Here is a 26,185-nt window from a genome sequence, read left to right as displayed (position 1 = left end):
GACATCACTATAATCAAACAATCTGAGGATGATTAGGACATCACTATAATCAAACAATCTGAGAATGATGAGGACATCAATATAATTAATCTGAGAATGATGAGGACATCACTATAATCAAACAATCTGAGAATGATTAGGACATCACTATAATCAAACAATCTGAGAATGATTAGGACATCACTACAATCAAACAATCTGAGAATGATTAGGACAACACTACAATCAAACAATCTGAGAATGACGAGGACATCACTATAATCAAACAATCTGAGAATGATTAGGACATCACTATAATCAAACAATCTGAGGATGATTAGGACATCACTATAATCAAACAATCTGAGAATGATGAGGACAACACTATAATCAAACAATCTGAGAATGATGAGGACAACACTATAATCAAACAATCTGTGAATGACGAGGACATCACCATAATCAAACAATCTGAGAATGATTAGGACATCACTATGATCAAACAATCTGAGAATGATTAGGACATTACTATAATCAAACAATCTGAGAATGATGAGGACAACACTATAATCAAACAATCTGAGAATGACGAGGACATCACCATAATCAAACAATCTGAGAATGATTAGGACATCACCATGATCAAACAATCTGAGGATGATTAGGACATTACTATAATCAAACAATCTGAGGATGATTAGGACATTACTATAATCAAACAATCTGAGAATGATGAGGACAACACTATAATCAAACAATCTGAGAATGATGAGGACAACACTATAATCAAACAATCTGAGAATGATGAGGACAACACTATAATCAAACAATCTGAGAATGACGAGGACATCACCATAATTAAACAATCTGAGAATGATTAGGACATCACTATGATCAAACAATCTGAGAATGATTAGGGCATCACTATAATCAAACAATCTGAGAATGATTAGGACATCACTATGATCAAACAATCTAAGAATGATTAGGACATCACTATAATCAAATAATCTGAGAATGATTAGGACATCACTATAATCAAACTACACTAGATTACCTGTGGAGTAAGTTCTGTCTGTAAGTGTTACAGGGGCTGGTTTCTCTGTGGTAGATGGTGGTTTGAGAGTACCTGTAATAAAAAAAATATTCTTTACTGAATGTTAATCTAAATGTATTACCAAATTATATGAGCATTAATACACACTGAAAGTTTAAATTAATTTTAAATACCAAGGAAATTTCAAAGGATGGAGGCGTACAAGGCAAGGACAATCCCCCGCTCTGAAAAAAGACATTTCTTAATCTTAAAGTTCATGAAAGGTTACATTTTTCAAAAATTTTATTGTCAGTACCATCTTTTACACATTTGCTTCCTTTATTTTACTGAATAGCTATTTGATTAATAATTTGTTTTTCACACATGTTTTTAAGGTATATGTGAAAAGAAAAAAAAGCTCCACATGATTCGATCTCTCTTCAAAGCTCACGATTAGGTGAAAGCCTGAACACATTAACCACTACAGCATGAAGTCTTGTCAATAATGTGGGTCAGTGTGATTTAAATAAATGAGTCTGTTGAAGTGTAAAATTTTTTTACAGAAATGTTAGATTTTCATATAGAATGGATTGAGATTCCTTTTCTTTTGAAACAAAAAGTCAGACTCCATTTTTTTGGAACATAAAATAGATTTTACATTTACTTTTCTGTCATATAAAAGTTAATGTAGAATGGAGACTTGACCCATTCATATTCAGAAAATCATTTTTTATGACGCAAATAACCCCATTTTCAGGTAAATATGCTTAACTGGGAACTTTAAAAACAAATTACCAGCCAAGTAAGTCATTAATAAAATAAATGAATCAAATGTTTTGAAGATGTCAGTACTGAAAACATAATTTTACAAAAATATTACTTTTCTGTGAACTTTGAAAATTGAGAAACGTATTGTCTCAGAGTGGGGGATTGTCCTCTCCTTGTACGCCCTCTTTCTTTGACTGAGCTTTTTCAAAGAAATTAAGAATTAATATACAACTATAATTAATATAATAAATTATTTCTATTTTAATTTGTAGTAATGTTCTGTTTGATGAATTTATACCTTTAAGAATACAAAATTAATAGCTCACCTGAACATGCCACCCCTGCATCTTCACTGTGTCCACAGTTATGACTTCCCCATCCGTTATGTGAGCACATTGATATATCTGTCTCTGTTCCACTACATGCAACATTATCCAGCCAGATCTGTCCTGTTCCAGATCCAAAGTACGCATAGGAATATGCAATGGCATTGTCTCTAAAACAGTAGTAGGGTAATCTTGCTTTATTACATTTTTAACAGTGAATTACTGTGATTATTTCATTGAATAAAAGTGACATTCTGTCACAGTGTGAAAGGATACCAAAGTGATATTCTGTCACAGTGTGAAAGGATATCAAAGTAAGTAAAATAAAATTTCTGGCCTGTAATAAGACTGAGATAATAACTAAACCAACTTGATTAAAACTGCAAGTTTCTTCCCAAATATGTTGCTAAAATCAATATTACAATGTTTTCAATCTCACAACTGCTAAGCTATGACGTCTCAACTGCTCAACTATGATGTCACAGCCTTTGACACTGTGTTAAGAACAAGAGGCCCATGGGCCACATCGCTCACCTGAGTAACTTTGGCCATGCTGTTCTTTACCAGATTTTCCCCCTTTTAATATACATATTGTGGCCCCGCCCTATCCAAGGGGGTCATGATTTGAACAATGGATGCTTCCACTTAAGTTTCAGCTTTTCTGGCCAAGTGGTTCTTGAGAAGAAGATTTTGAAAGATTTTTCTTAATATATTTCAATGTAAAACTTGGATTCCCTATTGTGGCCCTGCCCTACCCCCGGGGGGTCATAATTTGAACAATTTAGAATCTACACTACCCCTGGATGCTTCCATATAAGTTTCAGCTTTTCTGGCCCAGTGGTTCTTGAGAAGAAGATTTTTTAAGATTTTTCTTATATATTTCAATGTAAAACTTGGATTCCCTATTGTGGCCCCGCCCTACTCCTGGGGGTCATGATTTGAACAATTTAGAATCTACACTATCCCAGGATGCTTCCACGTATGTTTCAGTTTTTCTGGCCAAGTGGTTCTTGAGAAGAAGATTTTAAAAGATTTTTCCTATATATTTCAATGTAAAACTTGGATTCCCTATTGTGGCCCTGCCCTACCCCCGGGGGGTCATGATTTGATCAATTTAGAATCTACACTATCCCAGGATGCTTCCACATAAGTTTCAGCTTTTCTGGCCCAGTGGTTCTTGAGAAGAAGATTTTTAAAGATTTTTCCTATATATTTCAATGTAAAACTTGGATTCCCTATTGTGGCCCCGCCCTACCCCCGGGGGGTCATGATTTGAACAATGGATGCTTCCACATAAGTTTAAGTTTTTCTGGCCCAGTGGTTCTTGAGAAGAAGATTTTCCTTATGTATTTCAATGTAAAATTTTGATTCCCCATTGTGGCCCTGCCCTACCCCCAGGGGTCATGATTTGAACAATTTAGATTCTACACTACCCCAGGATGCTTCCACATAAGTTTCAGCTTTTCAGGCCAAGTGGTTCTTGAGAAGAAGATTTTTAAAGATTTTTCCTATATATTTCAATGTAAAACTTAGATTCCCTATTGTGGCCCCGCTCTACCCCCGGGGGTCATGATTTGAACAATTTAGAATCTACACTACCCCAGGATGCTTCCATATAAGTTTCAGCTTTTCTGGCCAAGTGGTTCTTGAGAAGAAGATTTTTAAAGATTTTTCCTATATATTTCAATGTAAAACTTGGATTCCTTATTGTGGCCCTGCCCTACCCCCTGGGGTCATGATTTGAACAATTTAGATTCTACACTACCCCAGGATGCTTCCATATAAGTTTCAGCTTTTCTGGCCCAGTGGTTCTTGAGAAGAAGATTTTTAAAGATTTTTCTTATATATTTCAATGTAAAATTTAGATTCCCCATTGTGGCCCCGCCCTACCCCCTGGGGTCATGATTTGAACAATTTAGAATCTACACTATCCCAGGATTCTTCCACATAAGTTTCAGCTTTTCTGGCCCAGTGGTTCTTGAGAAGAAGATTTTTTAATGACCCCACCCTATTTTTGTCTTTTCTTGATTATCTCCCCTTGTAAGGAAACTTGGCTCTTTATTTTAATAATTTACACTCCCCTTCACCCAAGGATACTTTGTACCAAGTTTGGTTAAAATTGGCCCAGTTGTTCTTGAGAAGAAGTTGAAAATGTGAAAAGTTTACGGACGGACAGACAGACGGACGGACGACGGACAACAGGTGGTCAGAAAAGCTCACTTGAGCTTTCAGCTCAGGTGAGCTTAAAAACAGAGGCAAAGGGAAAATCAAAGAAAATGTAATAAACAGAATATTCAATGTTGTATCGTTGGATATTGAATTAACTTCACTCACGAGACAGATTTTTTTTTTTTTTACCATTTTCACTCGTGCTTGCACTCTTGAAAATATAAAAAAAATCCTGTCCCACTCTATCCTTTATATAAACTATTAATCACCTGAGCATATCATTTAGATATTAAGCTCTGTAAATGTAATGAGTTATCTGAATTAAGTCTATGGATCTCCTAGACACTGAGTAATCTAAAATAGGAAAGCACTTGTTTTATAGTAACCAATAATCTTCCTTTCCTGCATTACAGTCCCTGAAATGTTCTACTTTCCCACTTGAACAGTGAGCGAACGGTGAACGAAAGGTGAATGAACGCAGAGCCAATGGTGAGTGAACGATGTGTGAACGCTGAATGCAACTTGGTGAACGATGTGTGAACGGTGAGCGAATGCAGAAGGCAAACGGAGCGCAAACGCGAGCGCAAAGTGAACGGTGAACGCAAGATGAACGATTTATTCGGAATGCCTCTGATCTTTTCCTTGCAGTGAAACTATTCTATTGCATTCGAATGCCTGGTGCTAAAAAAATAAATAAAAAATAAATAAACAAATCAATGAAAATTGTCCTAAGAAAGACGATACATGCACATTAAGTGGAATTATTAATTTAAGTTTCTTACAACATTTTCTGCACATATGTATGATGAATTCAACTTTTTGATAACACGATTTTTATCGCTGTAAAACATTGTAATTGTTACCGAACGCTGTAGTATAACAGATGAAATTAATCTAGTTGTAAAATAAATATGTTAACTTTATTCTTATTTGATATATAAAACTATTACAAATAATGTGAAAACTACAGACTTATAGAATGAATTACAACGGTTGTAACAACCATACAAGGCGATTCCGTGTAAAATAATGAGAAAAAAATATTTTACAAAGGTATGTGGATGTATTGCATAAATACACTCGTAGTTTAAAATTTTAATGCAATAATATATTTATGTGTCAGTTTTATTTTTTTATGATGATTTATTGAGCAGACTTCTACATGTATCTATAGACATTTCCCGGCTGTAATTATACTCGGAAAAGATGATACAAAGAGGCAATCATATTATTTGTTATATATTAAATTTTCACAACTTGATATTTAAGTAATATGCTGTCATAGTTTTTATTAAACAAATGAGAGAGAGAGAGAGAGAGAGAGAGAGAGAGAGAGATATTCGGTTTTAGCCCCCCTTCCTCAAATGTTTGTACATATATCAAACAAAAATTCTAAATTTTTTCTAAATATATATGAGGCAATGAAAGTAACCATTTTTTTTTATCAACAAATTAATCCATTTGTTTTACAGTCATAATTGGATTTTATTTTCCTGCTTCAAGTTCACATGAAGTCCATGTGCTTGACCTGTCACGACACTGTGCAGGTGTGAAAATCTCGTCACACCGAAGGCAAAGTGTTACCGTATATACTCGCCTATAAGTCGGTTTTTTGGGAGTTAAACTTTGGTCCAAAAACCCCTGTCCGACTTATGGGCGAGTTATGAAAATATTGGTATAATAGCGGGTCAATCCCTTTAATGTTAGCTTAAAAAATACAACCAACTTATAGGCGGACCGACTTATAGGCAAGTATATACGGTTATTTCCAAGAAATTTTAACATTTTTCTTATCATTTCTCGATCTGATTCCAACATTTCTAAAATAAATAAATAAATAAATGAACAAAATACATTGGGAATAAATACTTGGAATAATTAAGCCGCTTGAATTTTAAACATACTCCCTGCCAATTTAAAATATCACCGCCGGTACATGTATATTTTGAACTACTATTGTTTAATGACTTTGTTTAGATGCATGTTTGTTTTGAGACTGAAATTTTTGTGCTACAAAACACATTAACTTCTTTTTAAAGGTTAATTAAAATGTACTGGATATACTAACTAAGTAACCGATCATGTTATAAAGGCATTTCTCTCTCTATAAATTAAAGACTTTATATGTGTAAAGTAGAAAACAATTCTTTAATGTATTACATTTTAAACAAATATTTTTTTTAAACCACACTATCAATTTAATTCGCTCTAAAGATATTAAATTAATTGGATATCCGCAGTACTGTTTATCATTCTCAGAACAAGATCTAACATGTATGTCTGTATTATTTGAAAAAAATGTGATAGAAATAAATATTTTCGTATTTTTGCTGCAGTTGGTAAATTAATTAACTTCGATTATTATCTATCCATTAACGATTTGTCGTCTTTAACATAACAACAAAATGTTGCAGTGCTTGAAGTATCAGTATTTTGCCGGTATTTAAATTTAATTTTTCAGCATCATTCTACATAGGTACGTACATGTACGTATAACAACATTTATTTTCCGGATAAATTTTATAAATAACGTAACAGCTAAGTTAGAATAATAAAAATAAATATTGTAGATAATTTTTTTACCATGAAATAATGATTCTTTAAACATGGTATGTTATTTATTAAATTCAAAACCTGTAAATCCTTAAAAAAAAGATAAGTCCTTTCACTTCGGAGTTCCGAATGACACTAGAGACTGAACGATAAGTGAACGCTGAACGCAAGGTGAACGCAAAGTGAACGAGCGAAGAGCGAACGGTGAATGCTTTGTGAACGCTGAATGCAAGCGCACGGTGAACACTGAATGCAAAACTGTGAAAGGAGAGCGAACGGTGAACGCATGCTGAACGAACGGTGAGCGAACGGAACAAGAGGCCCAAGGGCCTGAACGGTCACCTGAGTATGATACAACAATTTAAAGGATGCATAGAGTATAAAATGAACTGAAAGGTGAAATTTTGTTGCCAAAAAGCAAGTAAAATAGGGTGATCATGATCAACAAAATAATTGGTCTTAATATTCAATAACAGTTTATAAATTATGTTCTATAAATCTGATCCCCATTTATCACTATCACCATACAGTATATTAACAAATTATCAATGCTTCGGTACTATTTTAATCCTTTGTTGAAATTTCTTACATTGGCCTCTCTTGGTCCTTGATGAACATTTAATAATTCAAGTTATTTTTGTCTCATTTTTATTTATCTACTACTTACAAGTCTATCTGATCATTAAAACTATGAAAGTACTTTTTGTATTGTACAATAAAAGTTTTTGCATAATTCTCTTGTTCTATTTACCTTTCAAGTACATTATTTACAGTGATAAATTATCAAAAGTAAATGGCAAAGGGGAATAACTCCTCTCAGTAGAATACAAACTAATAGAGTCCTGGCCAGGACCAGAACACTTGACCAAATGGTCCAAAATCTGGTAAAAATTCCCTTCCTTATAAAAACTTTTACTCTGTTTGCCTCAGATATGCCCAGGTGCGGAGAAGATTTTTAGACAAATAATGCATTTTTACTACAGATTCACTATATTATCAATAGAGCCCCCCCCCCCCCCCCCCCAAAACACCAGAGCTTCTGACCCTGGGACCATATGTTTGCTCATCATCACTTTGTTTATCTGCTTAACACTAAGGAGCAAACAGGATTATTTAATGGAATTAATGCATTTTCACTAAATTATCAAGAGCCCCACCCTCACACCAGCACATCTGACCCAGGGGTCATGAAATTCACTACTCTGGAAGAAGCACACTTGCTCATCATAACTATACACTTAGCTTCTTTGCTTTTTTAACCAGAAGAAGAAAAGAATATTTTCAAAGAAATTTTGCTTTTTCACTTTATAATCAATAGAAGCCCCCCCCCCCTCCCCCCCCCCACCAGAACCCTTAAACCTGGGGTCATAAAATTCACAATTTTGGAAGAGGCATCCTTGTGTATCATAACAATGTACTTTAGTCTGTTTAAGCAATACCCAGGGGCAGAGAAGAAGATTTTCAAAGAAATAATTCACCTTCACTATAGGATCTATATAGCCCCACCCTATCATCAGAACTCCTGTCCCCAGGGCCATGAATTTCACAATTTTGGAAGAGGCATCCTTGCTTATCATAACACTTAGTTTGTTTAAATAATACCCAGGTGCAGAGAAAAAGATTTTTAAAGAATTGAAACATTTTCACTTTATAATCAATAGAGCCCCGCCCTAACACCAGAACCCCTGATCCAGAGGCCACGAATTTCACAATTTTGAAAGAGGCATCCTTGATTATCATAACTATGTATTTAATGTGTTTCAATAATACCCAGGAGTAGAGAAGAAGATTTTCAAAGAATTAATGCATTTTCACTATATAATCAATAGAGCCCCACCCTAACACCAGAACCCCTGACCCAGGGGCCATGAAATTCACAATTTTGAAAGAGGTACTCTTGCTCATCATAACTATGTACTTAGTTACTGAATTTAATACCCAGGAGCAGAGAAGAAGATTTTCAAAGGATTAATGCATTTTCACTATATAATCAATAGAGTCCCGCCCTAACACCAGAACCCCTGACCCAGGGGCCATGAAATTCACAATTTTGGAAGAGGCACTCTTGCTCATCCTAACTATGTACTTAGTTAGTTTATTTAATATCCAGGAGCAGAGAAGAAGATTTTCAATGAATTAATGCATTTTCACTATATAATCAATAGAGCCCCACCCTAACACCAGAACCCCTGCCCCTGGGGCCATGAATTTCACAATTTTGGAAGAGTCACTCTTACTCATCATTACTATATTCTTAGTTAGTTTATTTAATATCCAGGAGCAGAGAAGATGATTTCCAAAGAACTAATGCATTTTCACTATATAATCAATAGAGCCCCGCCCTAACACCAGAACCCTTGCCCCAGGGGCCATGAATTTCACAATTTTGGAAGAGTCACTCTTACTCATCATAACTATATACTTAGTTAGTTTATTTAATACCCAGGAGTAGAGAAGAAGATTTTCAAAGAAATAATGCACTTTCACTATGTGATCTATATAGCCCCGCCCTAGCACCAGAACCCCTGACCCTGGGGCCATGAATTTCACAATTTTGGTAGAGGACTCAATGCTTATTACAATGATGCCAACAGTTTGACTGCTTAATGTCCAGGAGTAAAGAAGAAGATTTTTAAAGATTGCATTAATTTTGGTGGTTTTAGCCCCACCCCTCAGGCCCCAGGGGGGCAGGGACCATGAAATTCACAATTTTTGTTTCCCTTCACCCATAGATGCTATATGCCAAATTTACTTGAAATTGGTTGAGCAGTTTCAGAGAAGAAGCTAAAAATGTTCAAATGTTAACGCACATCGCACGACGACGGACAAAAACGGATAGCAATAGGTCACCTGAGTGACTCAGGTGACCTAAAAATGGGAAAGTAGAACGTTTCAGGGACTGTAGATTAAGCTCCAACCTTTATTAGCGATGATCGTTGGTTAATTAGTATATTTCCTTCTCAAGAAAAATCTTAATTTTATACAACTTTTTTATAAGTTGAACACTTTCAGACTAAAAGGACAAGGTATGGTAACGGCTGAATGTGGCCCCTTGATGTAAAAATCAGAACACACTTAAAATTGTGATAATTTGTAGTTAAGGACTTAAAATGATGCTTGTTTTAAAACCAGCACTAATCTTGATTCAAAGCTGACATGGAGACGACAAGAGGGTGCAGAAGTAGGACATTTTCCCAAATTTCCTCAATTCTGGTGGAATTTCATCAAATTTGAGATACTTTTCACTTCAGGAAATATAGAGCACAAGCTTGCCTATTTGAGATTTTTATACATAAAATGGATCTGATACTAGTGTATGAAATATATGAATTTGGCAGGTAGGCAAGCTTGTGCTTTATGATTTCTGAAACAAAATGTGCTGTGAAATCGATGAAAATTTGCATAAAAATGGGAAAATTCGGAAATTGACATATTTTCTGACCTTCCTGTGACCTCTGTGTATCATACAACTTAGAACCAGTACTCATTTTGTGGTAGGGGTGACAACAGATTTTTGCCGATAAACTGTTGCATCATTTAAAAAGAAACCCCAAACCAGGGGCCAAAAGGGGGTCTTAGCCTATCTTGTCCTTTATCCCCCCCCCCCCCCAAAAAAAATTGCCTTATAGACGAGTATATATAGTACATGAGTGCATGCTTTATATGTCTTTTTGTTTTCAATAGATATACATTCAGACACAAAACAGTGATATGACAACAAAATCTAAAGGTGTCTTTCCCCAATGGTAAAGTGCTTCTGTACAAAATTTGAAAATATTCTGAGTAATCGCATCACAATTTGATGATCGACAGACAAATAGTCAGATGGAATGGTAAAGTGATTCCTATAGAGATCCCAAAGTTAAGCCAGGCCTCAATAAAATGCTCATCTTATTTCTAACATTAAGTTGATCTTAATTACATACCTTTGATATCCCAGCATCACACAGATAACTCCTGCATCTATTGAGTCCCATCCATCATCACACACTGTGCCCCATACACCAGAGTGGTAGACCTCAACACGACCACGGTTTGAGGTCGTTCCTCCAACAAGTCGCACATTTTGACTGCCAATGGAGCCACTGTCAACTGAGCTACCTGATAAAGTTGATAAAATGTTGTTATTTTCTACCACAATGATGCTCCTCCCCTCACATTTTGGTCCAAAATACCAGAGGCTTATTGGGCTTAATGCTCACTTGAGTACCATTTCACAAGTTTTTTTTCCCCCACAAAGAACATGATGTGTTCTGTGTTAATCAATTACTTGTTCTAATAAGAACCTGCAAGTTTAATGATATTCTCTTGATATGTCAACAAGCATACCCTAAAAAAGTTACCATGTTTGAAAACACTGCAGCATCTCTTCCTTAGAAACATCATTCAAACAAGACTGGTCAATATAAATCTTACACCCACTTAGGTATTTACTTGCTCTAAAATTATCTACCTAGACATCTATTACACACTGATAAAAAATAATAATATATCAACTTCACTGAAGGGGAGGCAATTTATTGCGAACTTTTTAAAATTAAGTACAATGTTAAATGTTCTGCAATATTCAACTGTAATGTAAATATGAATCAAAGACTTTACATATATAATTTTTTTTATTACCTATACATGTTAATCTATTGTGATGAAAGAGGGAGATTCAGACCTCAAAAGAGCTAGCATGTTTTGAGAAGATCGATGTAAATATAGCCTCTAACAAATTCTGTAATTATTAAAGTTTATATGAACTGCATTTAAGAATGTACAACACATCAACCCCCCAAAATTTTCTGTTGTTTAATTTTTGCTATTTTTGTATATTTTATACATGACTACTTATACTATGTGTATACACATTTTGGACAAAATCATTTGAGTCATATTTGGACAGGAAGTTCCGAAAGTTACCCCCATTTGGCTGTTTATGAGAAGAACTATCCACTAACTAACTATAAAATCCTTCATTTTCAAAAATGTCAGCTTAGCCTAGATCTCAGAATTCGGTGACTCATTTGTTTAACCAATATACAGGCAAAGTAATTTTGTAGAGGTACACTTTGACAAAAACAAATTTGAAGAATTTAAACTGAAACACTATTGTTCATCTAAGTGTTGAAAAATGTGTGTTTTTTATATGAAATATTTTTTATGACAAAAACCTATCGTTAAATTTTGTAAAAAATACTTTCTTCGTGTAACTGGTTGTTAAAATAATCTTGATAATTTTTTGTATTTTTTTAACAACACGTTTTGAATAGCAGAAAATCCCCCTCCCCCTCTCTCTCCTAAGTTACGTTGCTCAAAGTCAGCGTCTTTCAGACTTGGGATGAAAACAATGCTATGAATCTACAAATAACATAAAAATTTCAAGCTGGAAAACATCTTTTACATTAAAAATGTAATTTACATTATATTTTATCACAAACTTAAAACCTTACATTTGCATTTAAATGTAGATGGATAAGCAATCTCTGAAATTTTAAGACCCCCCCCCCCCCTTCCTTCTTTGCAATGCTGGCCATACGAGCTTGATAATATCAAAATTACACTGGTTATGTCTGCAGATATAATTGGTATATTGAATCCCTGAAGTACCAAATCGTTCATTCATGTATGCAGATTAAATATTGACTACCAATATGTTTTGTTTTTAAATTGTATTTAATTTTTATATTTACTAAAACTAATTTTCTAAGGATTTTATGTCCAGTTTGTAGCTAGTCCAAACTCATTTTCACACCTCTATATGAATTCTACTTGCATAAAATTTTACTTTTTTTAATGTGAATTAACATTGTTGTATATACAACTCTCCTATCATAATGATGTAAATGGTATATACGTTCTTAATTATTTCAAATGAAAGGGGTGGGACCCTGTGACGGTACATATTGTTGTTTTGTACATATTGTCACTGGCGACAATATGTACCGAGACGAGCCTTATTTTCCTACTGCATAATGGACGACAAAATGTACAGTCAAGCACCAGCACATATTGTCGTCTGTGACAATATGTACAGTCAAGGTTGGCATATATTGTCGTTTATACATTGTGTTGACGAATATTTACTTGAGAAAGGAACAAGAGATTGACAAACACAAACACAGGCACGGAGGGAGACAGACAGCATTACTCGCAATACTGTAGGGAGAAAACTTTTTGGTCAGAAAATTGTGTCCAGAATTGATGTACATCACTATGACATGTAAAGATACCGTAATTCTTGAGATATCTGATAAATCAGCCAATTCTTTTTTCTTGTAATATATACTTGGAGATTGAATACATGTATTAGTTTCTCTGTTCAGTAGTAATGATTATTTGGAATATTTTTTGCGTTATTCACATTTTCAGCTTCTTCTCAAGAACTACTGGGTCAATTTCAACCAAACTTGCCACAAAGCATCCGTGGATGAAGGGGATTCAAGTTTGTTCAAATGAGGGGACATGCCCTCTTTCAAGGAAAGTAGTTAAAAATTAGTGAAATTTTAGTGACATCTTTCAAAAATCTTCTCAAGAACCACTGTGTCAGAAAAGATGTGAAAGCTTCATTATGAAGTGTAGATTCAGTTTTATTCAGATCATGTCCCTCAGGGGAAGGGTGTGGCTACAATAGGTGATCAAAATTTTTCATAGGATATTTAGAAAAAAAAATTCTTTCAATTTTTTTTAAAGAAGTACTGGGTCAGAAGAGATGATGAAGAGATGCTGTATCCTTCTGTTGTTTCAATAAACAAAAAAAAAAAAAAAATAAAAAAGGAAATTACATATTCATCCATATTAACTTCAATGTATCAAACTGTAAATCCATCACCTGTTTAAAATTTATTCATGTGCCCAAATCATCTACAATGGTATCAATCGTTTTGTTTTTATTTGAGGAAATGCGAACTGAAACTGATTACAGTAAAAGATATCCTCAATGAAATGCATGCGTTGTATTTAATTTCAGTAAATAATTCTTTTTCACTTTTGATACTTACTTTAATTTGTACATACTATAGCTTTCAGTTTTTTGTTCATTAGAACTCACTGTAAATGTATCTGTGTATTCATGAAAAAAATATAATTGTTCGGAAAACAGGAGGAACAACTCGAGTAAGGAGAGGAAAAACATGCACCTCCTACATTTTTAGAGCTGTTTCTCTTTGATCAGTAACCTTCTGAAAACGGTAACTATACACTTATTAAAACTTTTTAATTTTTTTTTTTCTACAGAAAAGAAAAACAATGCCGTATTTATTTGCCTAATATGATAATATTAAGACAGGCCGGTAATCTCAATGTTATGTGGACAATTGTTAAGGGGAAAAAAAGCAATGTAGCATAAACACTTTCAGATAAAAAATGCTTTGGTATAATCATAAAAGCAATATAAAGAATTAACTAAACTTAAATTAAAGAAATTTAAGGGATAATCTGCCATTTCTTCCTTTTTATGGAGGGGAAGGGGGTTCTTGCAAATGCACAAATAGTCAATGATAGGATTTTATATTCATAAAGAAACCACAATCATAGTCTCTAATCCCATTTTCTTTAAATACATTGGGATCATATTGATCGTCATTTTGATGCTTAAAAATTAACGTCAAATTTACCGCTAAATGTTTAATTGAAATCCCAAGAGTTATCTCCCCCACTGTGTTGTATGTCTTTAAGCAGACAAAAACACAATTTTCATATATTATGCAAGGAAATGTTTTTTCATGTTCATCACAGCTTTCAGTGGCTCTTTAGCTTTTTGAAAAGTAATTTTTTTTATATAGCCTGGAAGCAACTATTAGCATTGCTCATTTCGTTGCCAAATAGAGCAAATGATATCATTAGACAATTCAGATCTAAAACTAGATTGTATTTCTCCAAAAAGGTTTTATTTCTGCGATGACTGAAACAAAAGTAGAGCTGAATTTAACTAATCATTTATGTAATGTAATATTATTTCTATATGTTTCAGGTATCAGTCATCCTTAGTTAATTAAAGAGTTACTCATTGGATGATGGTTATCATCTATGACTGATACCAGTTCTACACAATTTGACAATTTTGGTACAAAAGACGATCTATACTCCCCAACATGCCAACGTTAGAGTGCCCTGTATTTGGATGTGAGTGGCAGTCTCAGGACCTGGATGCAGCTTTTGCCGCAGCGATGACGGCAGCCCTCCAGATCCACGATAGAACTGTTCACCAGCCACAGGCCCAGCCAGCAGCTGCCGCAGCTCCCAAACTGAAGTTGGACCCACCCACCATAACTGCTGGATGTGACCCAGACCAGTGGTCAGCGTTCACTCGACAATGGGAGATGTACAAGGTGGGTATGGCCATTGCCCAAAACGTCATACCCACTGCTCTGTTCTACTGCTGTGACTCAGACCTTCGGACCGACGTCATGCGTGACCAACGAGGTAACATCACAGACATGCCAGAGGCAGACCTGATGAATGTCATTAAACGGCTTGCTGTGAAGGATGAGAGCACATTGGTACAACGCATTAAGCTCAGTAAGATGACACAAGCACCTGGTACCAGCATCAGAACGTTTTTAGCCAGTCTCCGAGGTCAGGCGTCTCTCTGTCAGTACAAGGCCACATGCAAGGAGGAAGGGTGTAACCACATTTACGACTACAGTGATGAGATCATAAAGGACAATCTGGTTAGAGGAATTGCAGACCCTGAAATTTTGTCTGACCTGCTTGGTGATCCTAAGACAGACAGAACCTTGGAAGAGACTGTTTCCTTCATAGCACAGAAGGAACAAGGCAAAGTTACACGGAGTGCAGTTGGAGATTCAGCCGGTGCGATGTCGACAACGACCCATAGCCAAAAATCAGTACAAGGACCTGGAGGCAAGTGCTGGGCATGTGGTGGACCTGCCCACGGACAAAGAAACGATCGTTGAGCCAGACAAAGAAGTTGCGAGGCCTGGACATCTACATGTGCCAAGTGTAAAGTTAAGGGTCATTATACCAAGTCATGCAGCAAGTGTTCAACGTGTGGTGCCTGGGGACATCGTGATTCATCGTCAAGGGCTTGTACACAGGGACGAGGACAGAAACTCCGCAATCAGGGACCATCACAGGAACCGACGAAAGATGCTGACGACAAGGTTGGTTATGTCTACGACCAGCTATGTACCACATCAGAACAATATCAGAATACAGCACGTCTTGAACATCACATCTTTGAAGGAAAATGGATAGCTAGGCCGTCCAAACCTCATCCGATGCTACTGGTTAATATGACACCTTTGGCCGAGGACCATGCGTCATTTGGACATCCCATCAAAGATGTTACAAGGCTCAAAACGATACAACTGACCATGGTAGCTGACACCGGATGCCAGAGTACGATAATCCCATTGCAGACAGCCAACAACCTGGGAATTACCAGAAAGGACCTAATTCCAGTTAAGCTCGTTATGCGAGGTGCCATCAAAGAAAACCTTGGGGTTATTGGAGCGGTTGCAGTTGATGTGAGGGTCAGAGATGGTTCCAAATCTACACGCATATTATGTTATGTATCTGATGTCATGGAAAAAGCTTTCATCTGCAGGGAGGCACTGGTTTCTCTTGGAATAATTCATGCAGACTTCCCAAACCATCCCGTAGACACATCAGAGAGTTTTGCTTCTGTAGAAGATGAGACTACCTGCTCCTGTCCCAGACGTCAGCCTAATCCACCTCCACTACCAACAACACTACCACCAGGCTTGGACGCTACTGAAGAAAATGTGGATGCATTAAAGGAATGGCTACTTGATTACTACAGTGCTACAACTTTTAACGTATGTGAACATCAACCTTTACCGCTGATGAACTGTGAGCCCCTAAAGCTTCACATAGATCCTGATGCCAGACCAGTTGCTGTTCACAAGCCAGCACTGGTACCCATCCATTGGCAGGATAAAGTCTATGCTGACCTGGAGAGAGACGTAAGGATTGGAGTCTTGGAGAAAGTTAGCCAGAATACCCCTACAACATGGTGTTCCAGGATGGTAGTTACAGGTAAAGCTGATGGTACGCCCAGAAGGACGGTAGATCTTCAACCACAAAACCGTCACTCCGTACGCCAGACCCATCATGTACCGAGTCCGTTTCATCTAGCAGACAGGGTACCTCAAGGTATGAAGAAGACCGTTACTGACGCTTGGAATGGATACCACTCTGTACCTATTCGAGAGGAGGACCGTCACTTTACCACTTTTATCACACCATGGGGACGGTACAGATACAAGGTAGCTCCACAGGGATTTATGGCCAGCGGAGATGCTTACAACCAACGATTTGATGCTGTCATTACGGACTTCAAGAACAAGGTCAAATGCGTGGATGACACTTGTATGTGGGCAGATTCTGTTAAAGCAGCATTCTTCCAGACGTGCGAATGGTTAGACCTCTGTGCTCGGAATGGTATTACCCTCAACCCGAAGAAGTTCCAGTTTGCTCAAGATATTGTAGATTTTGCTGGACTCACAATTACTCCTACAAATATACGACCAAGCACAAAGTTCCTAGATGCAATCAGCAACTTTCCCACACCATCCGACATTACCGGTGCAAGAGCATGGTTTGGATTGCTCAACCAAGGTGCCTACGCGTTTGCCATGACTAAACAGATGAAACCGTTCCGAGCTCTATTGAAACCATCTACACCGTTCCATTGGACGGATGAGCTAGATGAACTATTTACAAAGTCCAAAGAGGTCATTATCCAGGAGATGAAGGAAGGTGTTCGTCTGTTTGACCCAGCACGCATGACCTGTCTAGCCACAGACTGGTCCATTGATGGTATTGGCTTCTTCATGATGCAGAAGTATTGCAGCTGTGCCAGTAAGACCCCAGCATGCTGTAATGATGGATGGAAGCTTTGTTTGGTCGGCAGTAGATTCACCCACCCAGCAGAAAGTAGATACGCTCCAATCGAAGGCGAAGCCTTGGCTGTTGTGTACGCACTCCACCAGACAAGATACTATGTGCTCGGATGCGAAGATCTCATTGTCGCCACTGACCATAAACCACTACTCCAGATATTGAACGACCGATCACTCACTGAAATAGATAACAGGCGTCTCCTTAACCTGAAAGAAAAGACCCTTGGATACAAGTTTACGGTGGTTCATGTACCTGGGAAGAAGAACCTTGGTCCGGATGCAGCTTCCAGACATCCAGCTTGCCCCCCAGATCGACTGGTATTACCTGGTGATGCCACAGTAGACAAGTCCCTTGACAGTTGCTCTGCCAGTTGTCGTGATACACCCACCAGTTTCGGCCTATCTACTGAGGATCGAGATCAAGCTGATGATACCTCCACAGTTGCTGCCGCTACAACTGCATTAAATGCCAACATCATGGTTGTAACTTGGGATATGGTACGTGAAGCCACAGCATCAGATCCTACGTATATTAGCCTGCTTCAGCAGATAGAAGAAGGGTTCCCAGAGGATTATAGGGATTTGCCACTGGAGTTGCGCCCATTTCATCGTTTTTCTGGCAGTCTATGCTCTGTTGATGGTGTGGTTCTCTTGGGACAGCGTATAGTCATTCCACCTGCCTTACGTAAACCAGTACTCAATGCACTTCATGCAGCACACCAAGGAGTCTCGTCGATGCGTGCCAGAGCCATGGACTCGGTGTATTGGCCAGATATCACGGTGGATATTGCCAGGACGAGGGACCAGTGTGGACATTGTCACCAGATGGCTAAGTCAAACCCCATGCAGCCACCTAATGATATAGTTCCTCCTGAATATCCTTTCCAGAAGATCTGCAGCGACTACTTCACCTACAACAGTAAGGATTATGTTGTCGTTGTGGACAGGTACTCCAACTGGCCCATGGTATACAGATCGGAGTCTGGAGCGGATGGACTGGTGAAGCGCCTTCATGAGACGTTTGTCACATTTGGTATCCCAGAGGAATTAACATCAGATGGAGGTCCTCAGTATACAGCTGGAAAGACACAGGAATTCCTGAAAGCCTGGGGAGTCAGACATAGAATCTCATCAGTTGCAAATCCACATGCCAACTGCAGAGCTGAAGTTGCAGTAAAGATGGTAAAACGTATGCTTGCGGACAACATCACAGCCAATGGTTCCTTAGACGTGGATAAGTTTCAGAGGGCTTTACTTATATACAGGAACTCCATTGATCCAGAGACGAAGGCATCCCCAGCCTTGATCCTGTTTGGTCGTCCGATCAGAGATGCCGTACCAATCGTAATGGGTAGATATTCGCCTCATGATACATGGAAGGAACTGATGTCGAGTAGAGAGTTAGCTCTTGCCAAACGCCACTCAAGAGAGCATGAAAGATGGAATGAGCATACCCATCAGCTACCACCACTGCAGGTTGGAGACCATGTGTATATCCAAAACTTAATGGGCAACCACCCAAGGAGATGGGAACGCACTGGAGTTGTTGTTGAGGTCCGCCAATACCACCAGTATGTGGTACGTGTAGATGGCACAGGAAGGGTTACGCTAAGAAATCGCCAGCATCTGAGGAAATTCACCCGTTTAACAGCAATTCACCCAGTGCGATTGAAACGATGCCGAGAATGCCACAGCCTTCAGAAAAGACTGTTACAGATGGTTCATCCTCGACTCAGAAAACATTGACTCTAATTCCATTGAAATGTAGCACACCACAACCTTCGCATGTGACTCCCAGGGTGGATGGCCCTTCTGTTCCACCACCTGTTAACCATGGTTCACCTGCTACATCTGGAGAGGTCTCACCTGCAGTCGTGACCCCAAAATCAACCGCTAAGTCGCGTTTATCGCCAAGACGACTATTGACGGACAAGGACGAAGTCGCTCCTCCGACAGAACATGAAGACAAACCGAAGGTCACACGTTTACCCCGCGCTCTGGCTCGTCTTCAGCCGCACAATGCACCTGGAAAGAAAGAGTTGTTGACGCCTGGAAGACCACGCCGCAATACTAGACAGGATTCCATGGATTCTGCAGAGAATAACTGATTATTGGACAGTTCAATTGATCTTTAATTACTAGTGACTGAAGTACAGTTGTGATATGAAACATTCCGTAATTTGATATTTGATTTATACAGACCTTTTAAGTTTTATTAATGCCTAAAAAACTTGTCCCCGGGGGAGGAGATAACTAATCATTTATGTAATGTAATATTATTTCTATATGTTTCAGGTATCAGTCATCCTTAGTTAATTAAAGAGTTACTCATTGGATGATGGTTATCATCTAGAATTAAAGTTTATATGAACTGCTGATTCCCATTCTTTGCATTTATGAAGGAAGTTTTCATTAAGATTCTAGAATACTATCTTTTGCATTTTTTTTTTTGGGATGTAAACAAATTTTATTATAGCCAATGTAATCACAGAGACGTGTGTGAACAGTCACTATTTTCAAACAAAATGTCTATCCAAGCTACAAAAAAAGGATTCTGTAGATTTACATTTTTGATAAAAGCAGTAGGCGAGAGATGGAGTAAAAAATGTTTGACTTCCATGTAAAGTCGTACAGTTTACATGTATGCATTACCTGAAGTGTCATTGCTTTTGGAGAGCTTCCATCTGAATGAGGGAGGAATCAAACTTTTATGGTGATCAACTTCAAAATGGCAGGACGATGGGTCATCAAATGTACAGGACAGGTCTGGGAAACCTTTCAAAAATAAAAAAAAGGAACACGTGCAAGTTAATAAAGCTATTTTAAGTCTTTTATTGTCAGACTCTTCAGTAATTGTTGGACACTGATAGTTGCCTCCCCTCATCATAAGAATCCTTCTGTAATGGAGAATTTGGGCATGTATGACTTTCCTATTCAAATCTCTGCAAACATGGATGCAAGAACAATAGTTTGACTCTTTAGCTTAGCGTTTCTGTAGCAGCTAAAGAGACATTTTCAATAAAATCTTTTGTAAATCCTTGCACCCAACTTTATTAAAGGCCCACCTTGGGAATAATAACATATTTGAATCCACAAATATTGGGAAGCTGTCATATTAGTTTTTATATTTCTGACTTATGGTTCTTAACAAGATTTAATACAAGCCCTTTAAATTTTAACCATCTGCATTTGAAGGGGACACGTCCCTTTGTTTGAATAGACTTGAATTCCCTTTAATGAGGGATGCTCTATGGTAAGCTTAGTTAGTTAAAGCGACAGTATGGCTGCAAATTGTGTGCTTTTTCATTCAAATTTACCCAATATGTCATTAAGAAATAAGGTATAAAGTTGATGTAAGCAGTTTGAGAAACAAAAATATTCTTTACTCAAACAAAATTAATGTAATTAGAATCTGCCGGAAAATCAAGGGTCGTACGAACTGGAGCAATCTTAGATCTGTTTATTTGTACCACGTGAATTCTAAAACGGCACGTGCCTACACTGTAGAGTTTACAATTATAATGAATATTAGGTAAAAGCAATTTTCAAAAACAAATTATCATAACTTTCTGATAAAATAATCTAAAATGATAATCGTAAAGATTTTAGTCTGCATTCAGGAGAATTTAACAGAATTAAAAGTACAAATGTTGACGTTTTGTGTATTGGGGTCCGAGAAAGGAAAAACCACCAAATCATACGTTATCGCGGCAAATGTCAAACAAAATATTTTTCTGCACTGTTAAAAAAATTAGCATTTCAAATGGCAACAATGTTTATAAGTCAAAGGTGTATTTTTATGTTGAGTTTACACTATTTTTTTTTCTTTGAAAGCGATGGAAAAATGAGAAATTATAACAAGTATCAACAAACCTGTCGAATAGAACCTTCGAGAGCCCTGCGTGAGTGTCGCCGAGTTCCCGTTTCTTCCTTATCCAGCGATTATATTAATCCCCAAACTAAATTTTAGTCAGGAAAGTTGCTTTTTCAAGTTCTATTTTCAGTTTCTTTTTATTTTTGGTCAACTTCGTCAATGTAGCAGGCCTACCGGGCTTCCCTCTCTAACAATGCTGTTTTGTTTATGAAAACTACGCATGCGTGCATAGCATGGAATGTGGAACCCCGAACACGTTGCGATGTATATATTTACGTCCCATAAATAACTATTAATTTTAATGAAATAATCCAAATTATTTAATTGTAAAAGTTGTAATTTTCTGAAAGTTTATACATTTATGAGTAGTAAAAAAATTCCAAATCTTCTCGGAAAATTTTATCTAGTCAGTTTTTTGATGAGATGCGCCGTACTGTCACTTTAAAGCTCTGTGTTTTGGAGAAAAACTTAAAGCTTATTTACAAAATACTACAATGTATACATAAACTAATTCATAAATAAGCCAGCAATGTTGATCAACAAGGGGAAATAAAAATAGGAAATTCCAATTACATGTACTAAACTAAAGGAAATAATTTTTTGTCAAACTAAATCCTTATGTTAATATTATCTGTAGTATTTCTTGAGATGATTCAAAAATAAAGTTGAGATAATGATGACTATAAAACTCAAGTGAGATATCAAATAAGATTAGGGCATTCTCTCCAATTATGCATTTCATTAATCCTTCTCCTTGTGATAAAGACATCTTTTTTTGAATTCTATCAACACATCTATTTTATTTTAATATACCTTGACATGGTTGTTTTGATATGGTGATATTATCCAGGGCTAACACTGAGGAAGAGGAATAGGAATCATAAAGCCCCTCAAAAACAAGCCTCACTGACTCCTCCTGGGGTAGATTTATACATCTTGTAAGCCACAAGTCCACTATAGAGCCTGTAAAAATAATACATGAAAATAACTTTAAAAAAGAATAACTTGTAGACCAACATATTCAGTCTTTTTAATTTTCTCATATGTAATACTACAATAATTAGCAACAAGTGAATTGCTTATCAATATACATATCAAACAACAGGATGATACCAAACATCATCTATGTACCACTGTGTTCATTTCTAATTACTCCAGTATAAATCTGAATCCAGCAAACTACATGTACATGTAGAAACAACAATTAATTCACTCCGTGTTTGTGCATGCTCATGATTTATTAGGAATATTTCTTTTTTTTTTTTCCCTGTAAAACAGTATAAAAATACAATATTCCTACCTGAAAAATCTGTAACCTGGCTTGTGTTTGTCGTCATCAAATGAAGCCTGAGGAATGTGCTTGCCTGGTTGTAGATAATGTACTGGAATTGAACACTTCCGTTTGTTGGACTGGCGAATTGGGGGGAAGTTACATTGGAGGACCCATACATGAGGTTAAGCGTTGAACCAGCTGTTTAAAAAATAAAAATTAGAAGTGAGCATCTTAAAAAAGAGGCCCATGGGCCACATTGCTCACCTGAGCACATTGGCTAAGAAGAAGCTAAACATCAATTCCTTAGGATACTTGCCACTGGTGTTTATAAGTTTTAACTTCTTTACTGCTGATTCAACATCCAACTTCTTCAGTTAGCTTCTGAATGCCTGACTTTCCCAAAGCTTTACCTTATATACCCTTTGGTTTGGCAAGCTCATTCCAAGGGTTGTCAGGTTATTCCACTATATGAAGTCTTCGATGCATTTTACTCAAATGCCCCTTAACCATTACACCTAAATATTCCTATGTAAAACTATGACAAATTACAACCCCCTAACTTGAATCTAGAGTATGTAATAAAGCTTTCACATAAGATTCATCTTTTCTTGCCCAGTGGTTCTTAAGAATAAGATTTTTTAAAGATGCCACCAAATTTTCATGAATTCTTAAGTATCTCCCCTTGAAAGAGGGCACGACACTTCCAGTGTACAAACTTAAATCCCCTTCACCCAAGGATGCTTTGTTTTAAGTTTGGTTGAAATTGGCCCAGTGGTTTTTGAGAAGAAGTCAAAAATGTGAAAAGTTTACAGACTATAGATGACAGACCAATGCCGGACACTCTTTGATCAGAAAAGCCACTTGAGCCTTTGGCTCAGGTGAGCTAAAAATCATTCATAAAACATGCAGCAAGAGGCCTTGGGCCACAATGCTCACCTGAGTCAATATGTGCTGTTCTTCATCAGTTCATTTATTCAGTTATATATTCCTACATTATACTGTGATCCCTGTTGTGACCCCACCCTACAGGTGTTATGATTTGAACAAACTTGAATCTACAGTATTTAGTATTCATATGACTAATCATGGCTTTGCTGTTCTTGTGATGAGGATTTTGAAAGATAAATCCCCACCATAACCCTTGGGGGTCATGATCTGAACTTAAATCCATCTTACCTGAAGATATTTACATATGACTAATCATGGATATGGTGTTCTTGAGAAGAAGATTTTGAAAGATGTTCTTTTCCTTATAAAATTGTGACCCCTCCCTACCGTTGGCGTCATGATTTGAACAAACTTCAATCTGCACTACCCGAGGATGCTTCCACATCAATATGATTTACTATGGCTTTGCTCCTCTAAGGAAGATTTTTTTCTTATTTATTTCTATGTAAAATTTTGATCCCCTATACTGGCCCCACCCTACCCTTGGGGTCATGATTTCAACAAAGTTGAATCTACACTATTTAATGAAGGTTTCACATAACTTTAAATTTTCTTGACCCAGTGGTTCTTAAGATATTTAAGATGCAACTCAATGTTCAATATTGGAATATTTAATTATCTCCCCTTGAAAGACAGCTCTATAAAGCTTATGTTATTTGTTTGAAAATCCGACTTTAAATAAAATTTTCTGATTCTGAGAGTCCTTCATTTGATCATGTTTGAATTCCCTTCACCCAAGAATGCTTTGTGGCAAGTTTGGTTGAAATTGGCCCAGTGGTTCTTGAGAAGAAGTAAAAAAATGTGAAAAGTTTACAGATTGAAAGACAGACGGACAACAGATAAAATGTGATCAGAAAAGCTCACTTGAGCTCACAGGTGAGCTAAAAATCTTTTTCAAACTCAAAATTTGTTAAATAATTATGAGAACCCATGGGATAAACAACTTGAACAGATTTATTTTTACACAATAATTACATTGAACAGTTGGACATGATTCTTATTTTTTTTATTGAGAAAATTTCTTACAAATCCTCCAATTTCCTAGGGTATAGCCACAATCATTCCAGGCATCATCAAAGGTACAAGAGGGGCTGCTATCATCTAAAAATGGTATGAGAAACAGCTGTAAAATTATATCTTACTCAGGATATATGTATTTTTCTGCAATGTTGCAATTAATCTCAGTATAAACAAAGAAAGCATTCTATTCTTTGAATAACTGCTCTCTCTCTCTCTCTTAATTAAATAGAGATAGATATACAAATACTGTACAAGATACTTACAGCAGTTGATCCTTGCAGTATTGCTACAGTAGGAGACCATGTAGGCATTACAATTTTCAAGTCCAGGATTAGATGTGTAAGAACAGGACAATTCAATTGACCTAGTGCTGTACTCATAAACTGAAGTCATTTTTGTTCCTCCTCTAAAAGACACAGATATAAAAATAATTTAATATTTGGCAATTTCTCTTACCTCCATATAAAAATTTCTTAAATTAAATAAAAGGAACTGAGTGCTATCTAAAAGAAATACTAGTGCACAAATTCTTATCTTGGATATACTGTTTTCTCCTTCATGTTTTCACTCACCCAAATCCTAGTTCTTTACAGAGGATACTGGCTGTAGAGTTATAGAAGTAGTTTCCACACACAGGTGCCCAGAAACCTTGGTACAGAATCTCTACTACTCCTGATCTTTCTGTTTCATTACCAGTACGGAATCGGACTCCCCCCAGTCCTGGGCCTGTCAATGAAAAATATCAGGAAATGAACTTGATCAACCTGTATGATATTGTTCAAAAGTCCATTTTCCATGCAGTACACCTGACCTTTTAGTCTAACACTTGTCAGAGAGATGCTAGCTGGATGGAGAAACAAGTTTAAGGTCAAAGAAAGTGATAGGTGTTCATTTAATTGTGGACATAATTTAAAGTATACATCTTGATCTATCTTTCCATGTCATTTTGCTACAAATATGCATGGCTGCCAGATGAAGGATTAAGTTTAATGATTCCAAGGTCAAACTTCAACAATAATGGCAGAAGTTTGACATATTTTGACATAATTTTAAGATTATATTGCATGAACTCTTAGACTCTGTATACATTATTCAGATTGAAATGCTAGACAGCTGGTAAGAGTGTGAAAGGTGAATCCAGCATTATTGTTGCACTTAACATTGAAGTTTTGCAACAAAATATCAATCTTTTTACCGTAATTGTGGACCTTTTTATTAGGGTCTTCCGTCTTCAGCGGAAGACCCTTCTATTATTCTTAGGTTTCTTTTTTACCTTTATTATTATTATTCTTTTTTCTCTTTACAAAATTTGTGAAGAAGATTTCTCGGAGATGGCTCGTTCGATTTTATTCAAATTTTCTGAAG

The 26,185-nt window shown here is 36.7% G+C and overlaps 1 protein-coding gene across 1 annotated transcript in view; it reads right to left on the bottom strand.

Moving 5' to 3' along the window:
- The window catches only part of LOC133189870 (uncharacterized), a 71,076-nt gene extending 45,311 nt beyond the window's left edge, over window positions 1-25,765 (bottom strand). The window contains exons 1-11 of the mRNA XM_061325265.1: window positions 25,741-25,765; window positions 25,393-25,546; window positions 25,084-25,226; window positions 24,827-24,901; window positions 22,880-23,050; window positions 22,393-22,542; window positions 20,358-20,480; window positions 10,758-10,932; window positions 2,110-2,279; window positions 1,027-1,108; window positions 124-918 (exon numbers count right to left, since the gene is read on the bottom strand). Coding sequence (XP_061181249.1) covers window positions 124-918; window positions 1,027-1,108; window positions 2,110-2,279; window positions 10,758-10,932; window positions 20,358-20,480; window positions 22,393-22,542; window positions 22,880-23,050; window positions 24,827-24,901; window positions 25,084-25,226; window positions 25,393-25,546; window positions 25,741-25,765 — 2,063 coding nt within the window. The remainder of the gene's footprint in view (window positions 1-123; window positions 919-1,026; window positions 1,109-2,109; window positions 2,280-10,757; window positions 10,933-20,357; window positions 20,481-22,392; window positions 22,543-22,879; window positions 23,051-24,826; window positions 24,902-25,083; window positions 25,227-25,392; window positions 25,547-25,740) is intronic.
- Window positions 25,766-26,185: the final 420 nt, after the last annotated feature.

Source organism: Saccostrea echinata, unplaced genomic scaffold (genome assembly GCF_033153115.1).
Source record: "Saccostrea echinata isolate AGI-Se365-2 ecotype Australia unplaced genomic scaffold, CSIRO_AGI_Sech_v1 ptg000020l, whole genome shotgun sequence".
Taxonomy (NCBI): domain Eukaryota; kingdom Metazoa; phylum Mollusca; class Bivalvia; order Ostreida; family Ostreidae; genus Saccostrea; species Saccostrea echinata.
Note: the sequence above shows the minus strand (reverse complement) of the source record. Positions and strands in the feature narration are given on the sequence as shown.